Raw genomic sequence first — 14,285 nt, 5'->3', positions numbered from 1 at the left:
TCCTGCAGAAAGTTACAGCACAACAGCAATTTTCAGTAGATCTCATTAAAAGGAGACCTGGAAAGCTTGAGCATAAACGCAGACTACATGCAATAAGCATGAAGAACCATTAATACTGTAATGCCAGCCTCCTGGAGACTTAAAAAACAGAAGAGGACTTCATCCCATTCTTAGCATATTTTACAAGTTACTCCACCTTACCCCATCTCCCCCCTCCCCATCAAATTTTCTGTTTAATTGCATGTTTCACCTTGCTCTACTGTGAAAACAAACACAAACACCTGAATAAGGAAACAAGACTCTTTTTCTCCTAGTTAGGAGGGGGAAAGAACATTGAACTACATGCTTGACAAATACTGGAATCAGTATCAAAAATGAGTAGCAGGGAAAAAAAAAAAAAAAGAAGGACCATGGAACATGACAATAAAATAAATTTATCATGTTGTAGAATTAAAAGTCATTGCCAAAGAAAATACAGGACTTTACTAGGCAAGTAGCTGAATAATGTAATATACCTTTAACATATGTGTACTTTCAACATCTTACCTTTACTAATAGCATAGTCTTGCATACTGATCCACAGGCTCCTTGCTGGCTCTTTTGTACAACCCAAGGCCAAATCAACATAGACAGTAATCTCAGGTCTCAGCTTATAATCAAACGGCTTCTGTTCCTCATTTCCAGATAAGGCCACTTCTAATAAGGAGCTCATGCATTTATCTAACAGAAGGGAAATACTTAAGGAATTAAGCTCTGCAAATTTTGAAGATTTATGCATCTACCCTTACAAGTGTATAAGCGTATTTCACTCTCCACTCTATTCCAGAAAAAAAAAGGAAAAAAAAAATCAATACACTTCTTTGTCTGACTGCACACTCTCATGAGATAAGGAATAAAAGCAACTCAGAGTTACCATTTGTGTAAAATGTATGGAGACTTGGAAGCATTAGCCAATCTGTTTCAAAATCATAAATCTGTATTGATTCTACCTGACCTGTAGTCATATGCTTACAATTACTGCATCTTCAGACATGGATCCCTTTAAAACTACAATGTTTTGTAAGTAAGTCTTGAAGCAATCCACTCAGAATCAGAGGAAGGAGGAGATGTGAATTAAGAGGAACACACCACAGAATCAGAAGCATTACTCATATAGGAAAGGTTGGCTAGAAATAGTCATGCTGAGTGCTGTCAACAATTCTGGTAAATCAGGAGGACTTTTTGTTTTAATAATCTAATTACAATTAACAAAAATTCCACTTTGTAAGCAGAATACAATTTAAGATGATATTTTTTGATGATAAATATGAACAATGGAGCCCGTGGTTTGTCTGATAACACTGAACATCTAACAGTAAAACAAATTTAAAAATTAACTCAGTGAAATTTCTGTTACTTCTTGCACTGAGAAATTGCATTTATTTTTTTTTAATTTCTTTATGCATTTCCAACACCCTTTGTAAACTACGATACATACTTACACAGCCATATTCCATCTTCTGGTATTTCTATGTAAATAGACAAGAAAGCTGAAAGATGAACCCTATGTACACAAGCTTACTCAAATGTGATCTGGAAATTTCAAAACTGAACACAAATATTTACAATGACAGTCAGATTCATGTATTTAACAGCTTACCCAAATGAGGAATATCCATTTCAACTCCATCACTGAGAAGGGGAGTTTTCAGCCAGTAGGCTGTATCTTGCTCCTCAGGGGACACTGGAGGTCCTTGAAGCATGCCGCCAAGACACCGCCCAATAAGTAAAGCTACAGTCCTCTCTAGATCAACAAGCCATACCCAAGACTGGGCAGGCTGTGGTAACGGCACTCCAGCAGGATCTATTAGTTCAGGTCCACCTACAAGTATTAGCAATGAATCACCAAATTAGTCACCCATATTTAAAAATAAATAAATACATAAATAAATAAATGCAATTAATAAATTTAATTGAAGATCTTGGTAACATTTCCCAGTAAATAGCTGACTGGCCTTTCTGCCAACAACTTGTAGAAACAACAGTTAGAATGAATTGTTCAGTTAGTGTTTCAGTTTCATCAGCAGCAAAAGCCATGACCATTGACAGTACAACTATTCAACCGCAAAGTTGAAATGCCCTTTTAAACTTTTCCCAAACATCTATTTTGCCCAATACATATTTCTTTAGGTTCTGCTAAACTTGCACAGATAAATGATACAAGCAAGAATTTCTAGTCTTCAATTTCTCGATCAAAAAGGACTACAGCAGTGCTCTCTTACAAGATGGTTCCTGAGAGTTTCTATTATTTACCTTCTTACCTCACTATGAGAGTTTATTGACTAAACTAAAATCTCATTTGGGATTTTGTCATCTTAGTATATATCCAATTACCTCCTTATCACTGATTTCTTTAATAAAGAATATTCTACAATTTTGCAACATCTGCTCAGAACCGTATGAGAAAACAGTTCAATTATGACCAAATAAAACATTTTTTTTCTGTTCTTCCTTTCAGTTACTCTGTTTACCTGAAAAAGCACAATGACATATTCCTCTGCGAACTACCTGTGCATGTTTATTTGAAATAACAGATATAAACTTTAAGCTATTACTATCCCAAAAATCTTGTTTGGTTTTATTTACTTTTCATTAAAGGATCATTGAGAAGGAATTGCAGCACATAACAGGAAGCAAAATTAAATTTGCACATGAAAGTAAAAAGATCATGAGAGAATTTCTGTTCCATTTACAAGCAAAGAACAGTTATTTTCATGTATTACAAGCTTAGTATCTTCAGTTCACTATATGTGTTTCCCATACAGTTCTTGCATTACCACCCAAGCTGAGTTATTACACTTACCATGAAGTGGCCACTGTAATTCTTGATCTTCTAGAAGTGCTGCAGCAGGTAAGAGTCTATTAAGACGATCTAAAGGTGGCAACAGATCCAGCAGGTAACTCAACAAAGGACGAGCTACTGACACTGGCAGTAACAATAACGAGTTGACAATCTGAGACAACATACTACCAGCTGCAGATACATAAATTACATCTACAGAGAGAGCAAAAAAATAATAATTATATTTTGGAATATATTTATATCCTATGCACAGTTTAACAAGTCACCAAGAACAGCATAAAAATACCACATTTGTCTCAACATGTATCAAGAGCACATGTTGAGTTGCGTTTGTTTAATAACCATAAATACATTCCATACTTCCCTTCTACACTTTCCAGTAATCTCAAAAAAAATGTACTTTTAAAAAGAATAATCTAGAACTAACAGTACTGAGACAATAACAGACAGAGACAACATCCTCTGTATTTTGTAGTTCTTCTACATGCAAGATGTCCTACCAAAAACATGAACTAGATGCTATGCTTGGGTAGATGACTCATCTCTTCCTTTGGAGGAGAGGCTTGTGATATGCATGTGTAGTGAAAATAAGGTGTTTTATTATTCAAATCTAAACAAACAAGAACTGCCCTAAGCTGACGATATCTCCATTACTGATTTTTCCATGAACATTTACCTCTCAGTTTTTCCCCAACACTACCATTCCAAGAGCTTTCCTTAAGCAGCGTTGCGGAACGGGAATAGATATCTGTAGCATGAGGCAATAAAAGCTGAAGGTGTTTGTGAAGCAGTGCCACACTGCTGGAATTCTAAAAGGAAACAAATCACCAAACATCATAATCATGTACATGATTTTTACGGGTTCATTACCTATATTAGTTCAGTTTCCAAATGCTGTTACAACATTCTGTTGTTCACACACACTGAAGCGGATTTTCCCCCTTTAAAACAAAAGTAAGGGCACATACCTCACTAACACTGTTGATGTGACAAAAAGCCAGCAACTGTTTTTGCAGTGAACATAAAAGCTCATGAAGATGTGCAGGTTGGCTGTTTTCTGATGATGATGTACCCAGTAAAAATTTGTCACTGTTTTTTTCCAGTTCTCCAAAGGCTTGATCCTATTTACCCAAAAGAAAAAAATAAAATAAAATAAAATAAAATAAAATAAAAATAAAATAAAAAGTCTTCAAATGCTGTAATACTTCACTACCATCTTAAAAAAAAAGCTTTTTTACCTTTAGCACATGCACCTCTGATTACTGAAGAAATCAGATAAAGTTAACTGAATCATGAGATAAACAAAATTACATTCATTTTAAATATCATGGTAGTGATTGTGATAGCTATCAAGAGAGTATTTCTGTTCTAAAGAGGGTTATTCTCAGATGCAGAAGTATTTTTATTTCAATGCAAAGGAAGACTGGATAGCGTAACTCTCCCCACACTCTGACTTCCAAATCACAGTATGTCGTAGTAAGTAATATCCCTTCAGAATTTGTTGTGGGCTGATACATAGAAATGTTTCAGATCAGAATCCTTCCTTGCTTAACCTAGGATAGCAGTAAAAGGAGCAGCAGGTAGATGGCTGCTCGACTGCCTTCTGAATTCCGTAGCAAAAAATGGAGATAGCTTCAAGTAGAAAATTGAAAGTAGATGAATCTATCTGACTGGTGAATGTCTACAGAAAAGAACCAAAACTACTGACCCTCACCCTCAGCGGACAGAGATACTGTGCTGGAGAATTAAAGATCTCAGGTTTCTTTTCTCTGTTATATTTAACCAGCTAGTTGAATTTAAAAAGTGCAACAGTCAGTCATTTGCGCTTATGCTTCCTTGAACTTCTCATCGGCCTATGCTATTCTACAGCTAGGAACAATAATCTGTTTGACATGCTATAATAAGATGGCTGACCTGTACTTGATGAACTACTGGCAAGGTAGTTTCCCCAGTGTCAAGTTAATTAAACAGACTTGCATTCCTGCTGTCTTTTCTCTGGTTGCTGAGGCTATACTGACATAAGGGGTATTATACAACAATCTACTTACTACATGTACTGTATTCTATCTTCCAAAAAAAAAAAAAAAAAGTGCAGCCAAAGTAACAGCAGTAAATTCTTCAGTATGATATAAAATCAACTACATTCATGTAAGACAAGTTAAACAAAAAACCACCACTACAAGAACATTAGATCCATAATGTCAGAGGTGGCAAACTAATTTTAGTCTATTTCCAGAGACAAATACATATGGCACTGCTGCTTTAGACAAACAAAAAGAGTAACATTTTCTGAAAACTTTTAACCCTTCCAAATATTCAGAATTCATTATCACTTTAAAAAAAATTAAACACAAGGCCTATACATACAGTATAGAATCCCAAATTCCTTAGAAGAGTCTTCATTAAGATTTCTGCTAGATGAGTATCTGGATGACTGCTCTGGACAGTGTATGTTTGATCGGAGAGATTTCCATAGCTGATGCATAATGAGGAAGTTTCTGTGGCATCAGATGGTGAGCTATATCCAAGCAGGGAAGCTACATGGGTGTGATCTTGCAAGCTTGTCAAAATAATATCCAATTGCATTCTCTAAAATAAAAATAAAAATCAGTAATAGAGAACAGATAAATAAATTCAATTTGATAACCATACCTAGGAAAAAAATTGAGCTTGAAAAAGAAAAATCAAGACACTAGACCAATGCTTTCTTCAGTTGTTTTTTTTGTTGTTGTTGTTGTTTTTTTTTCCCTGTTATTCTGATTTATACATAGGGAGAAGTAAAGGCGTAAAAAGCTGAACAGGCATAGAATAGATGAAGAGAGGTAGCAGATACAGAGTAACATCCCCCACTGTTACCAAGAAAAACTCAACTTGTCCAGAAAAAAAATAAACTTGTTCTAACCTAGTAATTTTCAGTTTGTTTGTTATTGTTGTTTTGTACTAGTATTAATCTTCAGAAATCTTTAGGAAATTAGAATCACAAGATTCTTCTTCATAGTTCAATAAACTATACAGTTAAACTAAATAACCTGTTCAGAACTAAACTTCACTAAACCAGTCTATTCCACAGTGTATAAAACAGAGGACTTCACCAAGATGTTCTTCTGTGTACAGAATTGAGTAATAGTTACTTTTCTTTTTAAATCTGAAACTACTGATGTAGCCTCAGCCATCAAGGATAGGAACAGAGGCTCCTTATTTCCTTCTGTTTGGAGGGTACTTGGTAAGCCTCCTAACCTGCATAAATTCCTGGTCTTCACATTCATCAAGAGAGAAAAAGAAAAAAAATTTACATCCCAGTCAACTTTGCAAAGCAGGGTGAAATCTATGTAAGGAAAAACATTTTGCAAGTATTCTTCCAAGGAAATAGTTAACCTTCAGTTTCCATGACTTGTTAGATCATGCTCATATTCAACAATATCTAACCTTCAAACTTGTCTAGACACGTTAACATAGAAACTCCTATTTTTTTTTGTAGTCTAGCTTCGCATGAGAAAACATGTAGTAGTGCTCCTTACCTTGCTAGATTTTGATTTAGCCAGGCTACATCGTTTAAGTTGGGCTTCGCAGAACATTCTATCAACAACATGCATGCACAACATTTCATGCACTTTACAAATAAGGCTCACCTCACTCTTCAACGCCCCCCCGTTGCTCCCAAAGCACAGACTATTTTTTCTTGACCCTACCTGTCCTTTTGATAAGCTTTCCCATCTATCAGGACCTTGGGGTAGAAGAGAATGTAGCAATTCCATTCTTTCTCGCAATGGAGGAAGTAGCATAGTTGCTCCTACTGAGAGAGTTTCAATTACAACCTAAAATTAAAGTAACAGAAAATATTTCTTTGGGGTAAAAATAAATCAACTTACAGAACATCACACACAATGTATCCAAAACATCCACTTTACATCAGATTTCTTACACAAAATAGCAAATTAATCTTTCATTACAGGATGAAAAGATACACAGGACATTGAAGGAGTGAAATGAGACCAACATATTGGCAAAATACAAAATTTTTGTACGTTGCTGTTTCCTCAATGACTGAGATCTTAAGAGAGGGCAGTTCAATCAGTCCACAAGATTAATATTTTTTAGTAAAATTTCAAGATAAACCATGTCCTGCTCCTATTACCTATTAAAGGTTGTCTAATACACAAATGTATCTCTATCAATTGACTGTATACTGATCACTTTCAGATGAAATCATATACATAGCAAAGTTTCTCTGAATATAAAATTAAATTAAACTTCAGAGCTACGCAAGTTCATCCCGTTTTAAAGGCAATATGAAGAGGCAAAACTTCCTAATTGATAGCTGAAAAATTGTTTCTATATGAGAACTGTGAATTTTCAATATATGTAAAACAATCTTCACAGTATTTTTCAGCAATTTTCCATATTACTATGGACTTGTGAAATTAAGTGCTCTGCTCTAAAACTTCAGTCCCATGTAATTTATTTATTTTTTTAAAACCACAAACACATGCTGAGAGTATAAGCTATTTCTTTACTAGCAACACCAAAATATTAAACTTATACTCTTGCTATTTTTGGCATATACTCCATATAATAAAGTGTGAGGTTCTGTTTCATTTAAACACACCCCAAAAGCTATTTGACCATTAGTTACTTTTGTTCACAAGCAAACTACCCAGCACCCTTTCTTCAAAGCTGGCAAGAAGTTACAATGAAGCTGAAGCTTGACTTTTTAAGCCCCTACATGGAAACTACAGGTTTCCATGATACATTTTACATTTATTTCTTACTCATGTTTATTATCCCACAACCTAAAAGGTTTTAGGTTCATTATTGCAATTACATAATAATTAAAATGCTAGGGAAAAGAGCAGCTACTTGAAATTCCCAAGCACACGTTCTCCTCTGCTTTCAGATTATAAAACCTGATGGTAATTAAAAAAAATAATAATAATTAACAAAATTTAACATGTAAAATTGTTAAGTCAGAATTGTGTTCGTAGTGCCTATTTTAGAAAATCCAAGTACAAAATTTCTAATTACACCATCAAAGAAAGTAAGAAAGAAGGAAAAAGTAGACTTTTTACATGTAAACAAAGTATTACTGACTTCTTGAATTTCATCAGGAACAGAAGAGTCCATCAGTCTAAACAATAAATTTCGAAGTGGACCAGCTTGCCGACCAAGAATGCTAGTAGCTACACCTCCAGCCAGTGCAAGTGCAAGATGATTAGAAAGCAGCTTCAGGCATAATTTAAGAAAACTGTGATGTTCCCTGTAAAAAGAAATATATCACTGATCATCTTTGTTATTGTTAGCATTGCTCCTTCTTATTTTTTTCTGCACTAAGCTTTTCACACAAACATTTTAATGTTGCAGACCAGAAAGGTAAGTAAACTATAGCTAGGACTTCACATAAATTCCTCTGAAAACCTGCTGTTAATCTGCAAAAGTGTCTTTGCAGACAATGGTTCCAAGGAGCATTCAGTTTAGAAAAATAGTCCCATGAATTAAAAGGTAAAATCTTTCCAAAATACATAAACAGATACATAGACAAACAAATATATTCCTCACATAAAGAAAAAGATCAACTGTTTAAGAAGTAATAAATGTACTCTTCTCTCAGAAGATTTAGCAACAAAACAATCACATTAAAAACAAAAAGACTGGATATTAATTTCTGGTCTTCCTTAAAAAGTCTTTGTGGTGTTTTTTTTTTGTTTGTTTGTTTGTTCATATTTTAAATAAAGAGAAAAGTTTCAAAAGTAACATAGAATCAAAGAATATCCCAGCTTGGAAGGGACCCATAAGGATCATCAAGTCCAACTCCTGGCACCACATAGGTCTACCCAAAAGTTTAGACCATGTGACTAAGCGCACAGTCCAATCGCTTCTTGGTGCGGTGACTACTTCCCTGGGGAGCCTGCTCCAGTGTGCAACCACCCTCTCAGTGAAGAACCTCTTCCTGATGTCCAGCCTAAACTTCCCCTGCCTCAGCTTAACACCGTTCCCGCAGGTCCTATCACTGGTGATTAAGGAGAATAGGTCCTTCCCCTCCACTCCCTCTCGTGTGGAAGCTGTAGAGTGCACTGAGGTCCCCCCTCAGCCTCCTCTTTTCCCGGCTGAACAGGCCCAGTGCCCTCAGCCACTCCTCATACGTCTTCCCCCCCAGGCTTATCTTCATAGACCTCCTCTGGAATCTCTTCAACAGTTTTACACCCTTTTTGTACTGTGGTGCCCAGAACTGCACACAGTACTTGATATGAGGCCGCACCAGCGCAGAATGGAGCTGGACAATTACCTCCCTCGACCGACTAGCGATGCCGTGCTTGATGCAGCCCAGGATAAGGTTGGCCCTCCAGACTGCCAGGGCACACTGCTGGTTCATATTCAACTTGCAGTCGACCACAACCCCCAGATCCCTCTCTGCGGGGCTGCTCTCCAGCGTCTTGTCACCCCGTCTGTACGTAAAGCCAGGGTTGCCCTGTCACAGGTGCAGGACCCGGCACTTTCTCTTGCTCAACTTGATGCAGTTGGTGATCGCTCAGCTCTGCAGTCTGTCCAGGTCTCTGTCCAAGCCCTTCCACCCTCATCTGAGTCCACAACTCCTCCAAATGTAGTGTCATCAAACTTTGATACTTGCAGTGCTCTTTACAGGCATCAGTGAGGAAATATACATGCTTTTGTATTTTATAGCAATACATTTAAAACATCAATGTCAGTTTAAAAGATTCAAATTTGGAAAGGTAGAATAATGATTACTGATGATATGTAAAGAGTACTGATACCACCCCAAAACATAATGGCAACTATACATCTTCTAGACATACAACAGTACATGATGTGGTTTGTGCATCATGTGTTAGTCATTAACTCAATGTATGGACTGATGGGTTACCACTTTAACAGTTTTGTTTTTTTTTGTCTTAGCTATCAATAAGTTAGTCAGCAGGCATCCACTGAAACTGGCTAGAGGGGAAAGAACTGGAAAGCAGAAACAATGCACAGAAACCATAAATGCACTTAAATGATATAGAAAAATGTGTTTTAAAGGATAACTCTGAAATAAAAGTTCAGTTTAAAAGATATGTTCAAAATGAAAATAAATTCCAGACAAAAGATCCTGCTACACTTGAGGTACTGCAAAGTTCCTATGTTATACAAGGAAACAAAAGACACCTGAAAGAGCTAAACTGGTAAACCAGACTTTTGTTTGTTAAAGGCTGGCTAGGACTAAACCACACACCGCTGCTGTGGATTAAAGAAATTACAAAACGAGAACATTGCATGAGTTACATGTAATGTTACATTACATCATACCTTGATGAAGGAAAAGGAAGAGGGGGGATTTCACTGTTAATTTTGTCACAGTAGTGCTCAAGAAAAGAACGAAGATGTGAAAAGGTACTTTCTTCAAGGTCTACACAATAGGGTCTGTGCCATGCCACAACTTGCCTAGAATCGAACACCAAAATAAGTCAACTATTAAAAATATTCTAATTACTGTAACAAATTAGCAGTTTAAGCAGGTTAAGTGAGTACATGCTTGAGCTAACCAATTTTTTTCTTACAACAAACTAATATGACGTAGGCAGACTAACTTCCTGACCCTTGCAGGCATTTTCTACTCTTTTCCATAGAAGTCTTCACAAAACAAACACTGTTCATTTATAAACAAAATATCTACAGTGCCACAAATATAAAAACATCTGCTCTGTGCAAAAGCTGACAAATACTCACAAAGCTGTTTTAGTATAAATTCCAGATTATAACGAGATTTTAATACAATATAGGTAGAATTCAAAAGGGGCATTACCACTTAGTACTATTTGAGTTTAGTGGCTTTTCTAAGCTCCCTTTAAAACAGGGCATCTTGAAATACTGTCTGAAATATCTTCCAAACAGTAAAAGAACTCTTCTATTCCTTTGTGGTAGTCCATATATAACTCTGAAGTTTATCAGCTCAATTTAATCACTTGATCATGCCTGTGGTGTAATGAAGCATTATTTCAGGTACTGTACATTAATAACCAAACTATTTATTTAGGTGACTGATTTTAGTCCAGCTTAACATATAGCTGTTCAGAAATTTATTAAGATGTTCAAGTCCACATTTAGTAATTTATCTGAGCTTCCCCATTTCCTAAAGTCTTATGCTTAGTTTCCTCTTTGTTATACTGAAGGAAACTACATAAACTACAGGAAATGTAGTCAGAAGCACAGAATAAAGATCTACTGTATTGTTTGTCCTCACATTGCCTAACTTTTTGATTTTTCATAGAGGGCTTATTTTTGCCTACTAGCAGATAAGAAATCTTCATATAAAAGTCTTAGTATCCAAATTAGTGGTGCTGCTATGTTATCGCTTCTTCTAATCTCTAACAGTTGAGAGATTAAAAAGACACTGAAGTCCAAAACATTACAAGCAGAATACTTCAAATACATGATGTGATTAGCACCTTCAGGAGTATTACATGTATCCCAAAGGCTACCTGTTTAAAAAAAAAATTGTACTTGTCCCCAAGCATCACTGTTACCTGTCTCTTGGAAGAGCTGTCCATGCGAGGCTATGGGAGGTTCCAGCTGAAATCTGTTGAATTGCAACTCCATCTAAACCACTTACTTTCTTTGGTTTAGTAATGGGACCAGTAGAGTTTCCCTGACCACACTGTCCCATTGAATTGTTACCCCAAGCATAAACTTCATTATCTATAAAGTAAAAAACAGAATCTGAGATATAACTGCTTCTGACTGAAAAGGGAGATTACAGATTTTTACACTTTACTTATCTTACCATGAGAAAGTGCCAAACAGTGACTGTCACCAATTGAAATATCAACTATTCTTGTAGCAGCCAGCTCTTCAATAAGCTTCGGTCTGAGAGCAGTTGCTTCAGACGAGCCACAGCCAAGGCATGCACCACAGCCCCATGCATAAACCTAGAGCAAACAAAGTCACAAAATATCAGTATCAAATTAGTATTATTGGTCACCATCAACAGAACACTGGATAACCACTTTCACAGTAACTACAATTACATTTTCATCAAAACATACATACTACTTTCATCACTAAAATACATTTCACATAATCTACATTTATTCCCTCCAGCCACTCACTGGATATAGAGCACATCAGCTGGGAGGTTGTTTCAAGAAACAAAACCACTAAGTAAACTTCAGTATTCTTGATCCACACTTCACACACTGTCTTTGAATCACGCTGAGGTCAGGTTCAGTTAGGTTACATCTCTGGAAATGTTTGTTGTATTACATGTGTATACATCATGCCAGTAAAGGCCCCCTTTACCAACTAACATTTATTTCCAGGCTTTCCTGAGATATTTTGGATTAGAAGTACAACAGTTAACACTTACATTCTAAAACATGTATTTTTAAAAACTATTAAATTTATTTAAAAACTAAATTTATTTAAAAACTGGTGCTTAAGTAAGCATCTGAATTGTTTAATGGATGAAACATGAAGTGCATTTCCTTGCTTTTTGCTTCCTGAAACCACTTTGCTTAGTGAATTTGATTTGGTTTTGCACTTTTGATTTAGTTTTACGTTTATTAACCTAAAAAGAATTAATTTTTCTGTGGCTAACCAAGACTCTTGGAATGTGTACTTTTACATGACTCTTCAGCACATTATGAATTAATCTAGCCTATTAGGATCTCAGTACTGTTAATCAATATCCAATTGGGAACTTTACTGGTATTTAAGAACTAGCTGTATATTTTCTCAACAGCCAAAATAATGAATGCTGAAATAAACCCATGCTGTCTTCTTCTTACATACCAAATCTCATCATTTGAGTGAAAACTTATTTTTGCCTACCTGTCCTGTTGATGTTAAGGCAAGTGAAGACTGGCTTCCAGCACAAACTTTACGAATAAACATTCCTTGCAAGGCTTCTATAACTTTAGGTTTATACACTCTGTTTGTATCTCCATGACCAAGTTTGCCTACAAAAGGAAGAAATACAAATGGGAAGTATTTTTGGAGTATTACGAGTATCCGAAGTACCCCAAAAGAATTATTTTCAGATTTCCAAAAATGTCAAGGCATGCTTTTAAAATTAGCACATTATTATTTTTATAAAACATACTCTCTTTCAAATACATTAATTACAGACTTCAGGAAATAAGTATTTATTGTAGTGTCCTTATAAATGGAAATATCAATTCCATATAACTGCAGTATTCATTTCCTGCTACTTAATTACTAAAGCCTTCCAAAGCACTAAACCTACTATATTTATCCAAGATTAAAAAAAAAAAAAGTTCTCTCTCCTTGTTTATAAAATCATTTGGAAAAAAAAAGCCAACACACTTTTCTACATTTTTTTCTAACAGCTGTGCGCACTTGTATCTTAAACATTAATAGTTCAATTCGTCTTTACTTCCCCTTTAACTTCCTTTTGAAAACAAATCTTCTCTACACATCCACCATTTTTAATCAATGACCTTAAAACAAAGACTATCATTACAGTGGCTTTGTAAAGTGGCTTTGTGGTGCTTCGCTGCCTACTGGGGGTAAATCAACAACATGAACAAATACATTTTTGGCCATATCAAGTAAGCAGGCTTATTTGAAAGTTATCTGCAAGCAAAGCATTTCTTCCAAAATCATTTACACATGATTTTAGGTTTCTTCTTTTCCCTTCAGATATCTGAAAATCCATTTTTAAAGTCTATAATCTTACAATTAAGCTTTAAATACTGTATTCAGATTTTACTAAAATCTTTCCTTGAAGAGCTTCTTGAACCCAATGGCAAAAAAAAAAACACAAAAAAAACCCACGACCAAACCTGCAAGGAGTATTTAGACTATACAGTAACTGGAATACGGTGAAAATTACTACCGAAACATTAGTTTTACCTACCATTATCTCCTCCTCCAAAGGACCATACTGTTCTGCCATCTTTGGACAGAGCTATTGTGTGTGAACTGCCACAGGAAACCTCTCCTACATTACTAATATCTTTTACTAAAGTAGGAATGTTGCGACTGTTGCTGTCACCATGACCTAAGAAAAACAGAAACATTTATTTTCTTTTTGTTAAGATTTAAGATTCTATCGTGGTTTGTAATTCCAGTAAAATTTAGCAAAACCCATGGAAATTGTAATCATCGCAAATTAAAATTTCTGCCCACTTTTTGGAAAGATTTTTAGTAGTGTCAGGAAGATATCTGTAGTACGGTTAATAAACATTTCATTTTTATAAGACAAACTGCAGAACACTTCTTCATAACTTACTACCGCTAAATAATTTTTTACCTAGTTTATAAGAAATAAAAAGAATTACTAGTATAACTGCCATTAATACTAGTTGACAAGGTAGCTATCCTTCCTAATACTGGGCAGCACATATGCTGAACAGCATAAGGAAACTAAAATGGGGGCAACTCTTACTACTATCAATAAAAGCACACATTGTGCACAGATGAATGAAAATAG

General features: G+C 35.5%; 1 protein-coding gene across 12 annotated transcripts in view; it reads right to left on the bottom strand.

Annotated features, from left to right (window-relative positions):
* HERC1 (HECT and RLD domain containing E3 ubiquitin protein ligase family member 1) overlaps positions 1-14,285 on the bottom strand; it is a 102,965-nt gene that overhangs the window by 64,628 nt on the left and 24,052 nt on the right. For all 12 annotated transcript variants that reach the window (XM_068695641.1, XM_068695642.1, XM_068695653.1 and 9 more), the window contains exons 7-19: positions 13,710-13,853; positions 12,662-12,789; positions 11,616-11,760; positions 11,359-11,530; positions 10,142-10,276; positions 7,931-8,096; positions 6,532-6,657; positions 5,210-5,431; positions 3,811-3,963; positions 3,519-3,651; positions 2,843-3,034; positions 1,640-1,861; positions 547-720 (exon numbers count right to left, since the gene is read on the bottom strand). In XM_068695641.1, the coding sequence (XP_068551742.1) occupies positions 547-720; positions 1,640-1,861; positions 2,843-3,034; positions 3,519-3,651; positions 3,811-3,963; positions 5,210-5,431; positions 6,532-6,657; positions 7,931-8,096; positions 10,142-10,276; positions 11,359-11,530; positions 11,616-11,760; positions 12,662-12,789; positions 13,710-13,853 (2,112 nt within the window). The remainder of the gene's footprint in view (positions 1-546; positions 721-1,639; positions 1,862-2,842; positions 3,035-3,518; positions 3,652-3,810; positions 3,964-5,209; positions 5,432-6,531; positions 6,658-7,930; positions 8,097-10,141; positions 10,277-11,358; positions 11,531-11,615; positions 11,761-12,661; positions 12,790-13,709; positions 13,854-14,285) is intronic.

Source organism: Anas acuta, chromosome 12 (genome assembly GCF_963932015.1).
Source record: "Anas acuta chromosome 12, bAnaAcu1.1, whole genome shotgun sequence".
Classification (NCBI taxonomy): domain Eukaryota; kingdom Metazoa; phylum Chordata; class Aves; order Anseriformes; family Anatidae; genus Anas; species Anas acuta.
The sequence above is the reverse complement of the archived record's forward strand: the minus strand, read 5'-3'. Positions and strand labels throughout refer to the sequence as shown.